Consider the following 21,740-nt stretch of genomic DNA (forward strand, 5'->3'; position numbering starts at 1 on the left):
AGCCCATATATTTTTAAATATCTGACCCTGCACAGTTGACTCTGGAAACGGGACAGATGATTCTAAATAATTTATGTACCTTAAAAACATTTAGCCGGTGTACTGCAGCCTATGCATAAGAATTCTGAAACTATTGCCAATGGCTTAATCCTCTTTTGAACCTAATTAGGTGGCTGGTGCAGATGGCATTTTGGCTGTAGCGCTGCACACCCCAGCACCAGCCATTAGCATTCAGTGGGGCTGTTGCTGTTATTGGTGGCACACAGGGTTGCAACAGGGGTCTCTGCTCCGGCTGTTCTACAGCAACCCTTCCCTGGACAGTAAATTTTGCAGGGGCTGCATTTCCCCTACTTCGTTTTGTGCCTTGGTGTTAGGAGCACACAAGGAAAGGGAGCCAGGATGCCTCATCTTCATCTTAAAGAGCCAATTTTGACAAGCCCCTATTGAAAACAAACTAACCCGCTACTTCCAGGGTGCTAGGGATGACGCCTGTCTCGGGCGATGCTCTGCACCGCAGCAGCAGCTCTGCGGGGCGGGACAGGCACGCCGCCTTTCCCTACGGCCGGACCAGGCGTCAGTCCTGAAAGCTTCCCTCCGGGGGTGCAAGCCTCACAGAGGGGTCTGTTAGGCTGGGGCAACAGCAACACCTAATTAAGGCTGCAACAGAGAAGCGTTAAGCTTTCATTGTCAAGAAAGATCTTTAAGGTTGGCAGGAAATGAAAAATGGAAATTCAGACGGATGAATTATCTGATTATCAGGGTTGAGCGTTATTGAGGGGTGAAAAGAGGAGCAATGTGGCAAAAATGACCTCCAAAAAAAATTCAGGATACATCCATTTTGGAGGCTTTTGTTAAAGAAAATATGTTCAAGGTCCCAGGCATTAATTTTAATATTCTAAGATGAGGAACTTAGTGGCAATTTCCTGAGTCTCTCCCATACGCTCTCTAGCTGGCCTCCAGGGAACAGCGTGGCGTTAGGGTGCTTCTGGCGAATCCTTCCAACTTTTCACATCTCAGTTTTCTACTAGTTTCTTTAACACCAAACACACACACACCCCCCAACTGCTTCAGCTGGTACTTTTTGTTAACACCCTTTTGACCCTGATGCAGCCATGAAAGACTCCAGGTAGCAAATCCCACAGCCGTCCTGCCAGCCCCTGTGTCTGGTGGTTACCCGATTTCTGGGTGGCTCCTGGGTGACACAAGGGCTTTTCAGCTTTGGCTGAGCAAACGTACCCAGCATAGCTTTATAGAGATATGGATATATATCATATAGATATATATGAGGCAAGGCCTGTTCACAGGACAAGGGGGGTGGTTTTAAACTGAAGGAGGGGAGATTTAGACTGGATATAAGGAAAAAATTTTTTACAATGAGGGTGGTGAAGCCCTGGCACAGGTTGCCCAGAGAGGTAGTGGAGACCCCATCCCTGGAAACATCCAAGGTCAGGTTGGACATGGCTCTGAGCAACCTAATCTAGTTAAAGATGTCCCTGCTCACTGCAGGGGGGTTAGACTACGTGACCTCTAAAGGCCCCTTCCAGCCCAAACCATTCTATAATTCTATATGATATATATCTATACGCAGCTACAGGTACAGATATAGATACAGACGTATCCAATAGGTGTTCCTTGGCTTTTCTGCAAACACTCCTGCAGACAATTTCAGTGTCCGAATCCAACCGCCATATCTGACTCCTTATCCTCAGGCACAAGCTCCTCACATTCTCAGATAAAACAGTTTCTCTTGATCTTTAAAGTGTTTGTTTGTAGCTTACGTGTTTCCAGTCGCTATCAACAGTTTGTTGTATTCCATCTTAAGTCCATCCTTGAAGATGGCTATCTTGCTCTTGATATCCACAGCTGCCACCTGTAATCATTCCTAAATAATGTTAAGGGATGAAATCCCAGACATTCACTGAGCTCCTAGCCCAACCAACTTATCTGTTACGTTTTAGTCCCCTGTGTTCTTGTCCACAGCTTAGCCAACCCACACCTTAAATATTCCTAGCTGCCTTTTCAAAAATCCTTGAAGATATCCCAGTATAAATAAAATAATGAGGATAAATGTTTAAGCCATCACTGTCTGCATTGCTTGCAGGCTGATTATCCTAATCAGAAGCCAACTGGTCACCCCAGATCCTTGTGAGGATGCTTGCAAATGGCAGGTAAGAAATGATGGTCACCATGGAGTTTGCACAGGGTGTCCTTCCTGCCACAGGAGGAACTGCATTAACTGTGGTTTTGAACAACTACAGGCAACCTGTGCTCTGGAACATAAAACAGGGAGGGCTGGGGGAGACCCATCATTTCTGCAACAGCATCCATTGAGCCGAGAACAGAAACAGCTGCTACATTTCCTAAACACAGCCTTTGCATACCAATTGTAGGTGATGACCTGCAGGTACACATAGGACTCTCCTTACCTGCATTTCGGTCAGGACTTCAATGTCATAGGTGCGGAAGAACTCTTTGGGGCGCAGGGCAATCTGTTCCAGGTGGGAATCCATTGACTGCAAAAAAAAGCCATTTCTTCTGTCAACCACTGTGGGTTGAACGGGCAAGTGGAGAAATGCCTGTTACCAACACAAGTCAGCAGTAGTCTGAAGTCAGTCCTTATGACATGGGTTAAAAGGGTTGCCGTACAGGGGCTGGAATCAAAGCCTGTCCAGGTACAGTCATCACAACATGCCGGACTGGGCTCTGCTTCCTTCTCTGCCTCCTTGGCATGGGATGGCACTGATCAGCTAAGGCAGGACCACAGCAAGTGCTTCTGAGTGTCTGCAAAGCAGCTCTAACTGCACCTCGTTATAACATATACACGTTCATAGCAGCAAAAGAAAAGCCCCATTATTTGGAAAACAGCCAGTTGCCAGGGGAAAGGGAAGCTAAAAGAGCAATAAGAACAATCAGCATTAAGACAGGAAGAGCAACGCTTTCAGAAGCGCCCAATTTACACAGCACAAGCTCCCTCAAAAGCTGAAGCAGTGGCACGTGGCCCATATCTGCTCATCTTTAGCTGCAAGATAAAGGTTCTTGCTCTTCCCAGCATTCCCTCATCACTTGGATGAAACCTACATCATCTTTACACACAGGGTTGAGCTCACATTTGAGCTCAAGTTCATCTGTCCTAACTCTGTGGACACAAGCTCAGACATACGCTGAGGACAAGCTGAGCGCCAAGTGACACACGCACGGGCTTCTCCGTGCTCCAGTGCATCCTCCCCTGCCTGCAGCATAGCGGGGACAGGCACGACCGCACACGTGCCGTGGTCAGGGTCTGCAACATATCACAGAGCATCATCCAGCAGCATCATCTACCCACGCCACACAGGCATGACCTGATATATCAGGCTTTTGTGGCAAGGTTTTCATAGCAGAGGAAGCTACAGGGGTGGCTTCTGTGAGAAGCTGCTAGAAGGTTCCCCTATGTCCAACAGAGCCCATGCCAGCCGGCTTCGAGACGGACTTGCTGCTGGCCAAGGCTGAGCCCATCAGCAATGATGGTAGCACCTCTCAGATAATGTATTTAAGAGGGAAAAAATCTGCAAAACTGCAGCCAAAGAAAGGAGTGAGAAGATGTGAAACAACCCTGCAGACACCAAGGTCCATGGAGAAGGAGGGGGAGGGGGTGCTCCAGGCGCTGGAGCACAGATTCCCCTGCAGCCCGTGGGGAAGACCACGGTGAGGCAGGCTGTCCCCTGCAGCCCATGGAGGTTAACGGTGGAGCAGAGATCCATGTGCAGCCCGTGGAAGACCCCACGCTGGAGCAGGTGGATGCCCAAAGGAGGCTGTGACCCTGTGGGAAGCCCACACTGGAGCAGGGTCCTGGCAGGACCTGTGGTCCCGTGGAGAGAGGAGCCCACGCTGGAGCAGGTTTGCTGGCAGGACTTGTGACCCCACAGGAGACCCACGTGGAGCAGACTGTTCCTGAAGGGCTGCACCCCAGGGAAGGGACCCACGCTGGAGCAGTTCGTGCAGAACTGCAGCCTGTGGGAAGGAACCATGTTGGAGCAGTTTGTGGAGGACTGTCTCCTGTAGGAGGGACCCCACGCTGGAGCAGGGGAGGAGTGCGAGGAGTCCTCCCCCGAGGAGGAAGGAGTGGCAGAGGCACTGCGTAATGAACTGACCACAATCCCCATTCCCTGTCCCCCTGTGCCTCTGTGGGGGAGGAAGCAGGGAAATCGGGAGTGAAGTTGAGCCCAGGAAGAAGGGAGGAGTGGGGGGAAGGTGTTTTAATATTTAGTTTTATTTCTCATTACCCTACTTTGATTTGATTAGTAATAAATTAAATTTCCCCAAGTCAAGTTTGTTTTGCCTGTGATGGTAATTGGTGAATGATCTCTCCCTGTCCTTATCTCAACCCATGTATTTTCATTGTATTTTCTCTCCCCGTCCAGCTGAGGAGGGGGAGTGATCGAGCAGCTTTGGTGGGCACCTGGTGCACAGCTAAGATCAACCCACTACACATTTGGGCTTGACCCAAGAGGGACAGGGGATGCAGGAATCGACGGCTTCGCCATCTGCCCCCAGGGATGGATGTGGAAGGTCCTTCTCCCTGGAGGTGGCTCAGTCAGGGGCTGGGATAAGCCCTGCAGGACACTCCCTCACCATGAATTCAGATAACCCTGTGCTTGGAAGAGACCCATATCTTAGGACTTGAGGCAGGTCCTGGGTCATACAGGTTTTACTGCAAATTCTTTAAACACCCAGTGTTTACAGAGAGGAACATCTGACCCCACGGCTTGGGAGCGGTGGCTCCCACACCGGTGTGCAGAGGAGCGCACAAGCACCATGAGTTTTGCTGCTCCCAGTGCTCCAGAGATGGTAACGGGGATGTTTCGGCATGCAGGGAGCAGGTCACGGTCCAAATGGGACAAATAGGAAGGAACAGTCCGGCAGTGCCTTGGGACAGACTGATAACAGGCATTCAGCAAGGCAGAGGAAGGGTAATGCTGCAGTTTCAGGAAGCAAGTGGTCTGCTGTTTACAGCTTTATGCACTCCTCCTCTAATGACTCTTTCCAGGGTTAGTCCCACTCACAACAGGATTAAAAAAAAAAAAATCCCCTTTTTTTCTAGTCTGTTTGTGAAACTTCTGCCCTCTCTTCCATGGCTTCCAAAAGCAACTACAGTCAAAGGTGTTTAGTGGAGAGTTTAACAAACCATGCATAACACATCTGGTATGTGAGATGTTCTTACTATTTAACAGAGAGTGGAAAATGCAGTCTAATCTCACACAGTGGGGATAAGTGTTTCAGAGAGCTGCCTGGCTGGGATAGGGACTGCGAGCTTCTCCAAGCTCCCGAGCACAACCTCTGAGACTCCTGGATGCAGGTTTCAGCCAGCTGCTCCTCACCCCAAGCACAGAAATGGCCTGAATACTCTCAAAAAGACACATGCATATTTGCCCTCTTTGAAAATCATTTTGGCTTAGGGCTGGAAGCAGAGTTAGATGCTGTGATTGTAGAGTACCAGCCCTGATAACCATAGATAAGCACCCCTGACATAAAGGGGAATACATATACCACCTGTTCTTACATTATCTGGAAGCTTCAAGATCAAATGCTGCTGCCCAATCCCACTTGCTGTCTGATATCAAGTAAGGCTCAGGAATCAGTAATAAAAAATGTGATTAGAAGATTATCCTGTGTCTACAAATTGGAACGCAAAATGAGATTTGTGCCAGAAAAAGTGATCTTTGCACTGCGATCAAGTTACCAACTTGTGGCAATGACTGAGAATCTTCATAATTATGGCATGGGCCATCACTGGGCAGTAAGAACCACACACTATTAAAAAACCTGGTGGACAATACAATTTTTTCACATGCCCTGTTTCATTGCCCTAAAGATTTTGATCTGGAAGCATAATAAGAAGATCCATCCACGTACAAGCTGACGAAGACAGCTATTGCTAGACCTAGGAAGAGACCCCCTGTTTCTGTGCTGGAGTACTCTTAATTCAGAGTTTGAACAACTACTCTTTTGTGTTTCACCTTTCAATCACCAACAGAAATCAAAAATCAAGGGAAAACAGAGACGGGACAAACAAGGAAGAAGGAACATGCTGCTGCAATGAATAACAGTGGGAAAGGGTCCTAGGGCAAATTTTAAAACTGGGGAGGAATGTGACACACCCAAAGTGATACAAACCTTACTGAGCTTCGGCCTGTCATAGGGCAAGTGCCTGTCCATCGTGCACATCACAATCCTGTCTGAGAAACCCTCCTGGCGCAAGGTCTCTGCACAGACCAGTCCAGCTGCCCCTAAGGGAGAAGGAAGACCGGTGCAAGCAATGCGTATGGGGCATTTGAAGGTCTGAATCCTTTGCTCCTAAACCCCACCAGGGCTGACTCCAAAACCACCACCTCCACTAGCCCCAGCCTTACTGTACGGCTCTTCCCAAGTCAAGCAGCTTACATGGGAAGCCGGTCGGGGTGGATGCACCGGGCAGGAGGACCCTCTGTCTGTGGAGTGTGACATTAATCCTCTGTAGGACTTGTCTGTCCCTAAATTCACACAAACCCACAAAGAGCGTACCTGAGGATTGCTGCCAACACCTACCTCCCGAGCTCAGGGGCATGGGCAGCTGCTCAGACCCTTGCACTCCCCCAGTCGGGGAAGGGTCTTGCAGTTTCCCCTCTGTACACTCAGCTACTGGTGAATTTACAGCCAAACAGGGAGGGAAGGGAGTCCTCCCTTTTTCACAGCTGAAGTGTTGGTTGTATGCTTCACTGTAGAGGATTTTGCATGCAATTTTTCTGAGGGTTTTTTGTTTGCTTGTTTTTAAACACAGAAAAAAGGCTAAATTAAACAAAAAGCTGCCTTGGTGTCTGCTGTTCCCCTGCAGCCAGGCAGCCTGACGGGCATGTCCCTTCTTCCCTGGCCAAACTGGTGAGACTTGAGAGCTCAAGTGAGAAGTCCCAAGTCTCTTCTCAACCAAGGAAGTCTCGCTCAATGATGAGTACTGTAAGGGCCACAGTTTCTGTAACACCAGTGAAAGAAGATGGGGCTGGACAGCATCGTGGTTTGATCTGTCAACAAAATGCTCCTGTTGATGGAAGTGGGGGACAGTGGACAAAGAGACAGGTGGATGGACATCCTGTGCACGCTGCCTGGAGCATGCTGAGCCAGGACTGATGCTGCACTGATGCCAGGATGAGCCTCACATGAGCAAGGGGCCATGGTCATTTATCCTCAGCTCCGCTGGGCATGGCTGGACCTTGGTCCTCAACGCAGGACTGGATGGGTAGTCTCTTCCCAACAGTTCTTCCTCACAACCCCAGCTTTGAAATCTCCTTTCCCATCCACAAGAACAGACCTCAGTCTATTAAAGACTTGTAAATTCAGCTGATCAAGCCTGAGAAAGTTCCTTCAGCAATGGCCAACATTGCCTGTGGAGTGACCTTGCTGAGGATTTTGATGACAGTCCAGCCCTGCCACACACCAGGACAGCCCAACTGACCCTGGGGAGTAGCAGTGTCACACCCTGGCTTTCAGTCAACAGGCAGCAGGGGCACAAGGACAGGAAAAATGTTACCCAGCAGCAAGGGAAGAGCCAGGCAGGCTGGTTTTCCCCTCTGCTCAGGCTGAGAGCTGCAACTTAGATGTCAGGAGATAGCAGTGTGCTTCCCACTTCCACGACTTGGGCCTGGTGACCTGGGGGCTGTTATCAAGTAAGAACAACCCGTGTACCAGGAGCAGCCATTCCCTCTCAGCCCCAGGTCCAACACCAGATGGAGGGTGGGAAGACACAAACTATTTCACCATGACATGGTCCAGCCTAGCATCCAACCCACTCCAGAAACAGGCAAGCTCAGGAGATGGAATTCACTCCATCAGGCTACCTACAAAAATTGTGTTACACAAATGGAACTGGGACAAGAGATAAGAAAAGATAGCTTGGCAGTTTTGCTATTTTGTGCAGGGATTTGATATTTCCTGGGAAGATGGGAGAATTTATCTTCAGAGAAGCACCCTGAGGTGAGAGCTTTGGAGCTGCAGGCAGCTGCAATGGGATGAGACAAAGACATGCAGGCTCCAAGAGGAAAAGTGTATCCACATTACAGGAACATCTGAGAGGACTTTACACTTATCAGTTGTGGAAATCAGGGGTTAGTGATGTATCTGGGGAGTGTGTAGAGGGAAAAGGGTTCAGAGCACCCATTACAAAGGATTGTGACAGGGAACTACAAAGCACCATAGAGCAGAGGCGCAGGGCACCTTTGGACCATTAGTGTGTAGGACAAAAGGCTCAGGAAAACCCTTGGTCCAACTCTTTGCACAGGGAGAGTCGCAGCAGGGGTGACAGAAGGTGCATGGCACACACCGCTCTCTGCACACCTGCCCAGGAGGGGACGCACACGGCGGTCCCACCACACGCCACCTGATACCTGCACCGATGATCAGCACGTTGGTACTGCTCAGGTTATAGTTGCTCAGGGAGATGCACTTTGCCATCATCTTTGTCCTCCTCTGTGTCTGAAGAGCCTATGCCAACAACAAGAAGAAAAGTAATATTTTATCAGCTTTAAGCTGGGTAGCCAGGCAGGAATGGGGACAACTGTGCTATTGTCATAAAACAGCTTGGATAGAAAGGGAACAACTGCACCCTTGTACCCAACAAGGACTCCAAACCCATGGTCATCCAAATACCTTTCCACCATCCAGTGCAGTACCCCCCTTAAAAGGTACAAAAGAAGAATAAATCCATCATCTTCTGCAAATTCAACCAGGTACACAGAACTGGGGGAAAAAAATAGAAAAAGCAGCCCAGGTGTGTGCAATTCTGCAACCACCAGGTGAGATGAAAATGCAGAAGTCTTATGAGGAACTTTATCCTGCACCTGAGCTGAGCTTGTATACCTCTGATATCCAAAGAAGCTGATGGACTTGTTCAACCTGCCAGAGCACACCTGAGGACCTATGCCACTGTAGCCCTGCTGCACAGACCCCCTGTTGCCAGCCATCAGAGGCCAAAATCCATTTCTGGTAGAGGGGAACAGGCTCAACCCTCCTCATCACATCCCACCCAAATCAGCTGGAGCAGAAGTGCTGCCATCCAGGTGACCTCTCTGGATCTAACCCAAGTGCTGTAAGGGTCCACAGCTGGTTCCGAGCTTCTGGATTCACAAATGCGTGTGTGCAAATGTGCATCAGAAGGCGGCTTTTCATGGAAAGAAAGATGGTAATGGCCCAAACAGGCTTCGTTCTGCATCCTTTCTGGGGGGATGAGAGCACTCCCTGCCCACGCACCAGGCTCCTCTCCAGCAAAAGGAGCTGACGTCAGGGCTCAAGAGGGAGCACAGATGACCTCTGTCATCACCGTGCCACGTTCAGACCCAAGAGACAAGGCCAAAAGGCTGGTGGAAGATGCCTGTATCCATGGGCCAACTAAATTAAAAGTTGATACGAGCTTAAGGAAATTACCTTACAAATAGGTTCCTAGAGTAAAGGAATACTATAGAGATTAATTATATATCTATTATTAATAGCAAAACTATTAAATTAATATTAAATCAATATATTATCATTATTAAATTTTAATGTATCGTTTTATTAATTTTAATTTTTAATTTAAGATATAAATAAATTCACATTATAACGCTATATTAATAACATGATATTATACATAATTGGTTCCTAGAGTACAGGAATACTAGAGAGATTAAAGATATATCTATTATAGAATACCTAAGACCTCAGGACGAACACCTATTAAGACCTCCTGAATCCATGGATACCCCAGCTCAGGTGTCTGGCAGCTGCAGGGAGGCTGGGGGAGCACAGGGAGGACAGGCTGTGGACACACCACCTCTGCCCTGCTCCACTCGTGCCTCTGTACAACCTTCGGTCTGTTGCTTGAGACAGGACCGGGCTAGGCAGACCGTCGGTTTCACCCGGTTGCGTGCTCACACGCTCTGCTCAGGCACCGCCTCCCCTGCCAGGCAGCACGAACGAAAGCATTTCTCCACCCTCCGCCCTCCCCAGAATAAAAAGCAAAAGCACGGGCCTTGGTTTTGGGATGCCAGGGGCCCCTCACCTGCTCGCTTGCTCGGATGTACACCTTCTCCTTCTCGATCTTCACCTGAGGGTGACAGAACAGCAGCGGTTTGCAGGACAGCAAGCGCCTCCGGCACGAAGAGGGTGATCGCTCCCTCTGTGCAACAACTAACCAGCAGAGCCGCGATCTCACCAGGTATCCTGCGAGAGCGGTTCAGGCCACGACAGGGCTCGCCCCAGCTCAAGGCTGTGGGACGCTTCTTGTCTCGTACCAACTATGCACCAGTGCTCAGCGTAAAACCTGATTTCGATCTCAGGCTTATGGCTGGTTTCTCAGTCCCACCCCACTTCTGCTCAAGAGACCTCCCAGACTGTGCACCTTCACCATCAGTTTCCCAGGAGTTGTCTAATGCCCGTGGGTGGATGCAAGGGGAGCTGCAGGGAGGAAGGAGAGCTGGGTGAGATGCTGCTCTCCACTGGCCACCCCAGCACGTGCTTAGAAATTGTTTGCTCCACACCTCCAAAAAGCATGCTTATCCCAATGCAAACAGCCATTTTGCTGGTGACACCAAGCTGAGCGGTGCAAGTTGATACTCTAGAGGAAAGGGACGCCATCCAGAGGGACCTTGACAGGCTGGAGAAGTGGGCCCATGTGAACCTCATGAAGTTCAACAAGGCCACGGGCAGGTTCCTGCACATGGGTCAGGGCAACCCCCAGTATCGATACAGGCTGGGGGATGAAGGGACTGAGAGCAGCCCTGCGGAGGAGGACTTCAGGGTGCTGGTGAACGAAAAGCTGGACATGAGCCAACAACATGCGCTCGCAGCCCAGAAAACCAACCGTACCCAGGGCTGCATCAGAAGAAGCATGGCCAGCAGGTTGAGGGAAAAGATTCTCCCCCTCTACTCTGCTGCTCTGATGAGACCCCACCTGGAGCACCGCATTCAGCTCTGGAGCCCTCAGCACAGGAAGGACAGGGACCTGTTGGAGTGAGTCCAGAGGAGGCCACAAAAATGCTCCGAGGGCTAGAGCACCCCTCCTACGAGGCCAGGCTGAGAGAGCTGGGGTTGTTCAGCCTGGAGAAGAGAAGGCTGCAGGGAAGCCTTATTGCGGCCTTTCAATACTTGAAGGAGCTTATAAGGAAGATGGAGACAGACTTTTTAGCAGGGCCTGTAGCAATAGGGCAGGGGGTAATGGTTTTAAACTAAAAGAGGGTAGACTTAGATTGGACATAAGGAAGAAATGTTTTATAATGAGGGTGGTGAGACACTGGAACAGGTTGCCCACAGAAGCTGTGGATGCCCCATCCCTGGAAACGTTCAAGGTCAGGTTGGACGGGGCTTTGAGCAATGCAGTCTGGTGGAAGATATCCCTGCCCACAGTAGGGGGGTTGGACTAGGTCATCTTTAAAGGTCCTTTCCAACCCAAACCATGCTGTGATTCTGTGATTTCCTCTGCTGCTGCAGGAGCGAAGGTCTCACCTGGAACCTTGGTAAGCTGTCCAAGCCAGGAAAGTCCTCTATGTCGCCTGTGCTGATGTTGAAGCAAGCTCCATGCCAGGGACAGCGGACTCTTCCTTTGGACAAAACCCCTGCAGGCAACATGGCAGAGCAGAGTTGGTGCTGCCCTGCAGCTGCCTCCCGTCCCTGCCTGCAGCCCACTGAGATCAAGCTCCATGATCTATCTGGCCATGGCAGGGATGGCAGAGGCAAGGTCTCCCTCTTGCTGTCCCAGTGATGGCGGCCTCCTCGGCTTCTTTACAATGTGAACACCATTGCTGAGCTCCTGAAGGCTGAAGGTTGCTGCCCAGAGCCTCCTGCAGTGTCAGGAGCTGTGCTGCTCCACACAGAGCAGCTTCAGTGTTCACACTCTGTGAGCATGTCCCTGTGACACTCCTCCTCTACCCAGAGGTGTCAGCTCTCCTACAGGACACGTGGCAGCTGTTGTGGACCTGCGTGGTCAACAACATCTGGGCTACTTGATGTGGAGTTCTCTTAACTTGCACCTGGGACTGGTCCAGCCTTTTGGGACAGAGGGTGAACAGTACCAACTGAGATCCTGTATGACGGATCCCATCTAAAATTCCCTTACTTCCAGTGCCTCTGAGCACAGCTGCAAAGCTGTCTGCTCTGCCTGGGGTATAATCTTGCTCTCCGGCAGCGCCTGGGGCTGCAGTCTCTAGGGCCTCGTAGTCACCTCCACAAGCCCCAGTAGCACCCAGAGCAAGCAGCACCTCAAGCACAGCATCGCTTATTTAGAGCAAGCGTGTTTCAGAGCAGACCCTGACACAGCAAAGAGTCTGCACACCACCAGGGCCATGCCCAAAGGCACGAGTTCATTCCTCGAGAGTGTTTGCTCAGAGGCTGCTACCTTGGACTTTGTCTTTCCCTGCCTGAACAGCAGCACAGCACTGCCACGTCTCACCACCCACCACACGCGGGGACACAGGGACAGCCCCTGCACTTACTTCTGCAGCAAATCCTGTATTCCCCAAGAAGATCCCAGTGTGAGCAACCAGTCTCAGGGATGTGCCCACAGGTCTCTGAAAGGCAGGCAGTCTCTCACTTCTGTTGGCTACTGGAGCAGTGTGGGGTCAACTTCTGCTTCTGCCCTGCTCAGCGGGCTGCTAGCCGCAGGCAAGGGGCTGAAAGCATGGCTGCCTGCACCCAGCACTGCTACTGGGCCAGCAATGCCCAGAGGGCACTCAGCAGGATGCTCTGCTGTCTTCCCCAGGATCCCACCTCCAGCAAAGTATCTCCCGCCCCCAGTTTGGGTGATGCACTACTCCAGCACCCAGCTGGGCCAGCACTGCCTGCTACCATTACTCAGACTCTGGGTAAGAACCTGCCTGAAGCCCACGCTGAGAAAATGCAGGGATGCATATCTTTAGGTGCCAGGATGGGAAACCACTATACCTCATCCCACTTCATTCAATAACACCAGCAACATTTCTTCTTGCTACTGAAAGGATCCCATCAGCCCAAAGAGCTTCCTCCTTCCCCCACAAACAGGATTTTGATTTAGAGGGAGCTGTGGTTTTGTGGGTTTTTTAAAGACTGAGTGGCCTGAAAAATCATAAGGTGATTTTTTTTCCCCTTTAAGGATTTTTTTAAACTCCTCAGTGGCTGGGAGCCAATAAACAGAACACTATGAAAAGCCCCATAAAGCCTTTGCATTTTGCATGGGGACAGTGAGCTGCAGCTGTTTCATACCATTGAAGAGAGATTCATCTCCAGCCGAAGGATGAAGCAGGAGCCAAATCTAATGGTGCTGTGCTGGTTTGTTCTTTAAAGTCACCCAAAGAAGCCCCAGCCCTGTGACCAGCAGTGGCAAGTTGGGGTCACCAACAAACCACACCTGCAGCAAAGTGCTCCCAGGAGGTTTGTGCACCCCCAGCCCATGCCTTCTCCCAGCAAGTAGATGCCAAGATGATGCTAGGCATGTGGCACAGCACTGCCCCATGCCTGGCAACAGGCCTTCATGAACACTGGGCTGTCTTTTGCCAACACTTTGATGCCCTTGGTTAGTCTCCTAGGATGGGATGCAGACTGACCTTTGACCAGCGGAGCCCCATAGTGGGGACACTTGTGTCCCACGGCGTGGAACTCACCACTCTCCTTGATGAGCAGAGCCTTCCCGCAGCCCAGGTCTACTTCCCGCATCCTGGGGAGGAGGAGCATGGAGAACATATGGCAGAGCATCTGCCTGACAGTGGATGCCACCCCCTTGCCCTGCACTCCAGCCCTGGTCCCACCATGCTCCCTCCCTCCTTCAACTTGCTCACCACCAGCTCCAGGTGACTTACAGGTGTGTGTCACTCCTGTCACTGAGCCGGCTTTGGAGGTGGCTCTACTGCTCCCAGCCTGGAGCACATTCAAGCTGGACCACTGAGTGGCAGGTTCTCCATCCATCACTGTGCCAAGAGGTGGCCCAAAGCACCAGACCAGCTGCTCAGGAAGCAGCCGACGGTCTCCACCCAAGTCCAGGGCGTCAGAATAAGGCTTTTCAGCATGCAGTGGGAGCAAGAAACCAAACTGGTTTTACTGCGACATCACCGCCCCTCTTGGCCCCAGCAGCTCAGCAGGTCCCTGCCAGGCTTGTGTTCACTCACTCAAAGCAAACACACATTTCTGAGATGAAAACCAGGAGGGGTGATTCTGACACTTTGCATACACCTGCCTTGGGGTCTGCCCCCCTGGACCTCAGGGGGTCATGCTCTGGTTCTGGCCACATCCCAGGGTCAACAACGTGGGACACCTTTACCTGATAAAATTCTCAGGACAGCAGGCACCCACATGTGACCTCCTTGCTGTTTCCCTCAGCTGTTTTTGCAGAGTAAAGCTCACACAGCGACCTTCCCGCCTGCTCTGGGCTGCTGGCCCCAGCTCTGCATCACTGAGGGGCTTTGCCTCCCTGGCACTGCTGGCACTCAGCCCTGCATTCGTATTGGAGGCAGTTTAACCCTCAAGTCATTCCTCTGGCAATATTCAGGTGCTCTTTGAAATGCCACAGCTGCTTGTTTTGTACCCGGGACAAAAGCGTCATTAGCACAGCAGGAATCCTTTACACACAAAGCTTTGCAATTTTCAGGCTCTCTGGGTCACACCTCCCCAGCTGCAGTCACCTGGTCCTTGACCAGCCAAGGCAGGCTGAGGTTCCAGCCACTCCTGTCCTGGCCAAAACCATCTCTTTCCCGATCATGCACCTTATATGCAAGGACAGAAAGAGCTACTAAGCATCCCCATCTACTGAATGGGTGATTAATGATGCCATTAGTGCTGGAAAGCAGCATTTTATAAAATCCTTTCTAGCTCCCTTGGCTTGATTGAGGAGCTGATCCGCAACCCTACCGCTCAGCAGGGCTGCGCCGAGCAATACATGCCTCTGCACTGGCCGCAGTGTGGGTGCAGCAGCCCCAAAGAGCAGGTGCATTTGTGCACAGCAGCCAGCCGCCCCAGTCTCCCTGGGAATGGCAGGCCTCTTCCCCAGTGCCCAACGGCACCCAGCCGGCTGTGGCCCTGCTCCGCTTGCTGCAGGCTGGTTGGGCACAGGTTTTGCAAGGCAGCTGAAACATGCTTTTATTTGCAAGTTTCCAAGCCCTGCAGACCATGTACAGAACTGGGCTGCATTTAGGCAGTTGCATTACACTGGGCAGTTGCACTTTCCACTAAAATACGAGTCTTTCAGCCAGTCATCTTTTCCAGGAGGCTGCCCATCGCTCCTCTCTGCAGAGAGATTGGGATGCAGGAGGCTTCAAGCACTGAGACCCCCACCCCTCCACCTGCCCAGATCTTTGCCAAGGGGATTGCTGCAGCTTTCCAGCCACAAGGGCATTGCAGGCTGCCCAAGCATCATTGAGTGAGACTGATGTTGCTCTGCACGGAGCAGATGTTTACTCTCTGCTCTTTCACTATGTCACCACCAGATCTTCGTCCCAACATGTCCTGACCTCACCTCCTTTTCTCTTCTCACCACTCATGTGCTCCCTTTCCAGCCAAGAGTCCTGATACACCCTGTGCAATCCATGGCCCTGTGTGAGGCACTGAACATCTTCCTAACGCCATTATCAGCAGTGCTTCCCTACAGCAGAGCCTTCCAGCTAACCATGAAGGAAAGTGCAGAGATGAGGAGTGAGCCCTTGTTTTGCAGAGAGGTGGGCGCGGAGCACAGAGCTGCTGCTCCCTGGAAACTTCCCCTTTTTGAGCCAGAAAGCCTGTCCCTGCACAACTTGATGTTTTTCTGGAAATGCTGGTTGCTCCCGTTGCATGAAGTGGACCATCTCTACAGCAAGCCTGGCACGTTGCATTTGGTGTACAGAATACTCCACTGTGCACAGAGCAAACCCCATGTGCTCAAGGAAGCTACTGGCTATGTGTGATCCCTGAATGCTGTTCATGCACAATAGGTCCCGGTGTCTCGGAAGAATGGGACTCACATTGCATGCTCTTTCCTCTTTGGGTAACATCCCAACTCTATCCTGTCTCTTGCACCCAGGCTACTGAGACACTTGCCCTGCCCTCTGATTCACAGCCATGGAGATGGGACCTGGGTTCAGTCTATCAGCACCCTGTAACACCTTCAATCCCACCTTGGGCAAGTCTTCGTGCAGGTGCCTGCTCCACCTGCATCAACTGGTCCACCAGAGTAACGGCAAATGCTCAATTTCCTTGCCACCTCAGGTGAAAACAGCAGCAGAGCTCATCATACTTGCCCTTGGGAGCCATTTTGTCCCAGTAAATTGGCAGCCCCACTCCCAAGCGATGCCGCTCTGCTCCCTCCCTGTGTAGGACACTTGGCACTTGGAGGTCCTTCCGTGAGCACAAGGGGAATAGAGCAGTACAAGTCCTGCTGCATTCCTCAGCTGTGCAGTACTTCAGATAAAACCTGCAGTTAAATGACAACTATAACTCTATGGAAGATGAGATAAGATAGGTGAAAGAGTTTACAACTTACCCAAGGAACTGTGTGATCTGAGAGAGTCAAAAACAAGACCTGGTGTCCTCAAGGCAGCACACAGCCACCTGCAAGGCTCCCAACCCACCGTCACTCCAGAGGGAACAAGAGGATGATTTACGCTACACTGCTCTCCGCTGAGCTGTTTACTCAGTTGGGAATTTGTCCCATTGCCCAGCTCCCTCCCCAGTTGGGAAGCGCTAGCTAAAACTCAGCTCTAGCCTGCAAAGGACCTTTACTTAGGGCTGTTTTCTGTCTGTAGCTCATTGACCTCCCCCAGTTAGCCTGCTGGGAGGTTGGCTTAGTACAGCAGTGCCCAAGTTTATCCTCCAGTATCTTTTACTGGTTCTGCTGAGACTATCTTGGTATCAGAAAGGGTGGTCAAAGAGAGTACCTTGTGCTTACAGGCTCCACTACCACAACACAGAGGTGCCCAAACCTTTGTGCCCATGCACACCCCTGCCCAGCATACTCCTTGAGAGAAGCGTCTCAGAAAAATCTCTCTGGGTATCAGAGCAAGAAGGGACTCCTTTAGTGTGGCCCATTGCTTACACAAGCCGTGGGACCTTCTCACAGCATCTCTCTTTTAAGCTAGACTCAGCCTGCTGGAAAAAAAGCTATTTGCAACTTAAAGTGTCCAGCGATGGCAAGCCCGCTGCCGTACTTCGTAGTGTGCTTCAGTAGCCGAATGCATACGTGGTTGAAGTGTGAGCCCGGTTTCCAGACTGATGCCAGTTTCCAGCCCCGGCTTTAGCTGAGGAGCTCCCTGCTACAGCCGCCTGCAGCCAGGTATGTTCTCACGGGCTGCAGCCAGCTCCCTCCTCACCTTCTCTGCGACCAGCAGAGCTCTTAGAATCTTTTCACCCACTATAGTGCATGGTTTCCACTCAATGCATCTATTGCAGCCCTAGTCTTCCAAAGTTGTTCTTGCACTGGGGCACCAAAGCAGAGCACACTCTTGTAGTAACACCCCAAACACGAAGTCAGCAGAAGCTGTCTCCGTGAACGTGGTGTTCAGCCATTAGGCTACATCTTGACACTGGAACAGGACCCTCCCTGTGCAACCAGTATTTCCCACAGCAGTCCCACCTTTTGCTTCGCTCCAGGTTCAAGGCACCCCCGGTCACTGCCTGTGCTCTGCCCCAGGTCCCCTCTTCCCCAGCCTTGCTGCTGCTGCTCACCTGCGCAGGAGGCAGTGGGTTGCCCATCACCTCCCAGAAGCAGCCCTGCAGCCACTGTGCTTGCCTTCCAGTCCAGTGCACCTCTGCTGACTCCCCACCCTCACCTCTCACTGGAGGAGGCCATTCCCCTCCAGGTCCTGATGGCCCTCCAGCACTTCTCTGAGCTGCAGCAGAGTTTGCAGAGTCAGCCACACCTTATCACGTGAAGATTTAATCCAACAGAGCAACAGAGTCCAGTGCATCCCTTTGTAGAACGATCTAATATGTAAATTCCCATCACAGTGAAAGAAACAGTTTTTTCCTGGATTAACTCACCTAATGAGAAGAAATTGAAGCCCATGAAGCCCCTTCAGTTTAGCACAAAGTAGCTTGTAGTATGGATTATTCTAGAATATTATAACAAGCAATAGTTCAATTTAAAGGAAATAGCTGCCAGACTCCTGCTGTGTCCCACACACCTGACATCACTTCCTCACCAGAATAAAAGCTATTTCAAACTATATTTTCTTTCACACACGGACAGAGCCCGCTGAGACATTGGCCATCAGACTAACGAAACATGCTGCAGAAAAGGCACACCTACCCCAGAAAAACACTAGCCTGTAAAGCACAGTGACTGGGACAGGCACTTTTTAGATTTCAGGAAACTCTTAAATCAAGGTAGTGAAACTGTACCCAGCTGAAGTGTGCTGCCATTAGCAAAAACTTTGGAAAACTGCATCCTTGGTGAAAGAGCAAGTTGAAAGAGGTGAGCTCAGCTAGAAGAGCAAGGCACTGCAGAAGTGATGTAGCACGTGATCTGCCCCTTGTGCAGATCCACCCATGTGCTGCTCATGCTGCTTTGTAAAACTACTAAGGATATAAATTTATAAAAATTTCAGGGTTGTCTAATTTAAGCCGAACAGAGCCTGTTGAAAGATTCTGCTGCAGAACATCACATCTTTCTAAGATAAGTCCCAGGGCGGACCGTGCAGGGAACAGCAGACCGTCTAGTAAAAATGAGTTGTCACTTGTCTGTGATGTCATTTAAGATGAAAAAAAAAGATTATTTTACTAAGTTAAATTATCATCTCCAGAAACTCTAAAGAACAAGATAGGGGGTTCGGTTTGGGTTATAAGGTGTCTCAAATTTTACCTGCAAAAATTTTAGGCACTTACTGTCCATTCTCCAGGTCCTTCACATGGCACACAGATGCTTCCACCACATCCTTTGGGTTGTGGTAGGGATTGCTGGCAATGGGGTGCTCCTCGAGATGATAATGCCGGGCAGTCCCGTTGACTTTGTAGACCAGGGGGCTGGCTTTCCCGTTGGGCGACATCTCCTCCTTGCTTCTCTCCTTCTCGGGTATCACAACTTCAATTTTCACTTCAACTGCAGGAAAAAACAGAAATCTTCATTAAAATGAAGCTGCAGTTTTTGCTGCCATTCTGCCTCTCCGCCTCCTGGATTTCAAAAGAGGCTCCAGACGTCAGAACATTTTTTTTTTTGTCTGCTTGGGAAGATAAAACATTTAATGTCATACTTGGCTTGATTACCCAAGCCCATTATTCCACTGTTCTTTCTCCATCGGGCACCTTTGCATGCACAGAGTACAAACTCTTGCAAGCAGAGTCGTTGGTGCTAAACAACCCCTCAGTCACAGTTCCTGTCCTGTTTAGTGGAAAACAACTCCAGGCAGCTAAATATGAGGCATGCCAAGGCCTCTAGGGCTCAGACAGACTTCAAAAAACCCTTTAATTGTTTGTAGATAACATTAACTGAAAGAGAAAGCCAACACTGCATGGTGTATAGAGCTGCTTCATTAGATGGAGACCAATTAATAAGGAACTGGAAATATCAAAAATTATTTCTTCATGAGAGGTTTTCAGTGTAGAGTGAATCTTCAGTATTAAGTGCGAAAAGCAAGGATTGTCCATTTTACTTAGGTGTACACCATTGAAAAGCTTTCACAATAAAAGCATCCCTGGCCTGGGGACCAGGGGGCCAAGGGACACGCGGCAGCTACTTGTGCTGGCGCAGTGCATTGCCCCAACCATCAGAGGGGACACCGGAGCCAGCGTGTCCCCTCAGCCCCACTGCCACCCTGGGTGATGTCACCGGGCAGTGACGAAGCCAGGCATCCCCTGGCATGGCACAGCCCCTCCATGGTCCCTCCCGCCCTCCGGGATCCTCAGCTGGGACATGCTGCCGGTCCCCCCTCCCCACAGAGGACAGAGGGGGAGCACAGGGGCTCTCCTTGGCCACCCAGGTGAAGACATGCAGATGTTCATCCAACCTCCCCAAAGGGCAGCGCTCACTGCCAGCCTCACCATGTACCCACCCAGCTATACCCCCACCCACTGCCCGGTGCCTGGGGGGAGCAGGCTAGACACAGGAACATCAGAGGAAAATGGTGATGAGCTCTCACATCATAAAGTGAAAGCATCACTTCAGCTCCTACAGATTTCATAAAACTAAAGCCATTAATATTTATAATAACCCCCCAGAGAGTTCTATAGCGAGCCAGGGGGTTAGTGCCAGAGACTGAAGAAGTGTCTCAAGCAAATGAAAGATTGCTGAGCTTTCCCCATCCTATAAATGTCATGAACAGGAAAAACTGTGCAGAAAATAAAATTAACGCTCACGACCCAAACAGGTTAAAGAAAGGCAAAGAGAGGGGAATAACATGCCCCAGAAAAGCAGGACGAGCCCTGTAGCAAGAGATGGGCACTGGGGCCTCCCACCTTCATCTGTTGCCCCACGCCATTATTGTAAGTCCACTGAGAGGACAATGGAAGAAAAGGTCAGGGGGAAGGTTGTTCATTTAGGAAGGGAGACAAGTAAGTGGCCATGGCCATCCAGGCACTGGAAACAGGCAGTTGTTTCAAGAGTCCTGTGAGTTTCTGCTTTTTGTGCCAGTCAGCAGGACGGGATGGGGTGGCTTTTCCCCCAAGTGCCAAATCCTCACACTCACCAGGGGCAGGATTCACTGGGGGCTCAGATAGACAGACCCAATAAAGCAATTTTCTGTGTACCCATGCTGAACCAACAGAAAAATGTGGATTTCTGTTACATTATTGCAGCTGCCAGCTGCAGAACTTACTGCAAACTATCAAGCCCAGCACCATGCATACAAAAAAAAAAAAAAAATGCTGCTATGAGGAAATTTGTTCCTGGAGCTCTACAGAAGCAGCCCAGCTCCCTGCAGGCACCCAGCAAACAGAGCGCTTTCCATAAGTGCTGTTTCCCTATGGCATTTGGAAAAGCCGACATGGATTTTCCAGGAGTTAGGAAATACAACAAACATCCATTTATGCCAGTCCCTGTGAAATACTGTTAGCCAAAGAAACAGGAGGATCATTTCATACGATCACGCAGTCAATCAGACGTTTATATGGAGTGAATGTGGCTGCGCATCCTTGCGGCCAGACCCCGGAGCCAGGCAGCATGCTGTTGCTGCTGCTGACCACGGTGCAGGATGAGACCAGGCTGCCGCTGGTAAAGCCAGCAGCTCCAAGCCCTAACGGTGACGCTGATGCTGGTGAATTCACCCTGCAGGGAACAACCCCCACCTCTCACTTGGCCCATTGCCCCAGAGCTTTGTTTTCCAAACTACATTTGGGTCAGGTGAGCACCTGCAGTGCTTGCTGATCCACAGGCCTATGAAACTGTGGGGATGAAGATGAAAATTTAGCTCTGAGCTCTTCAGTTCTTTCTCAGTCAGAAAAAAACATATGCAAAAAGCAGCAGGTCTCTGGCACCGGTATGTGACAGCATTCCCAGCCATCCCTGCTCAGCACTCACCAACACTGCTGGACAAAGGTCCACAGGAAAAGAAAAGGAGATATAAAATCTTCCCCCTTCCTATTTTAGGCCCCACACTTCACCAGTTGCCTCCGTGGGCAACTCCCAGTTGAGCCTCCCCAGCCCTTTATCCCCTCTTCTCCTCCTCCTTGTCCCCACTGGCCCCACATGGGGTGTCCCTCTGGCCAGAGACCCGCATTTCCGAGGGATGATCCCTCCAGGAATCCAGGGCTCAGCAGCACCTGAGCTGATCCAGCAAGCTGCTTCAATTGCCATCAGGGAAAATAACATTTAAATGAAATACTTATAAACCCAAGTT

General features: G+C 50.6%; 1 protein-coding gene across 4 annotated transcripts in view; it reads right to left on the reverse strand.

Moving 5' to 3' along the window:
* AIFM3 (AIF family member 3) overlaps positions 1-21,740 on the reverse strand; it is a 53,083-nt gene that overhangs the window by 14,668 nt on the left and 16,675 nt on the right. For all 4 annotated transcript variants that reach the window (XM_075110063.1, XM_075110060.1, XM_075110059.1 and 1 more), the window contains exons 3-10: positions 18,796-19,009; positions 13,557-13,666; positions 11,485-11,594; positions 10,043-10,087; positions 8,394-8,490; positions 6,154-6,266; positions 2,427-2,513; positions 1,779-1,870 (exon numbers count right to left, since the gene is read on the reverse strand). In XM_075110063.1, coding sequence (XP_074966164.1) covers positions 1,779-1,870; positions 2,427-2,513; positions 6,154-6,266; positions 8,394-8,490; positions 10,043-10,087; positions 11,485-11,594; positions 13,557-13,666; positions 18,796-19,009 — 868 coding nt within the window. The remainder of the gene's footprint in view (positions 1-1,778; positions 1,871-2,426; positions 2,514-6,153; positions 6,267-8,393; positions 8,491-10,042; positions 10,088-11,484; positions 11,595-13,556; positions 13,667-18,795; positions 19,010-21,740) is intronic.

The sequence above is a fragment of the Phalacrocorax aristotelis genome, chromosome 15, assembly GCF_949628215.1.
Source record: "Phalacrocorax aristotelis chromosome 15, bGulAri2.1, whole genome shotgun sequence".
Taxonomy (NCBI): Eukaryota; Metazoa; Chordata; class Aves; order Suliformes; family Phalacrocoracidae; genus Phalacrocorax; species Phalacrocorax aristotelis.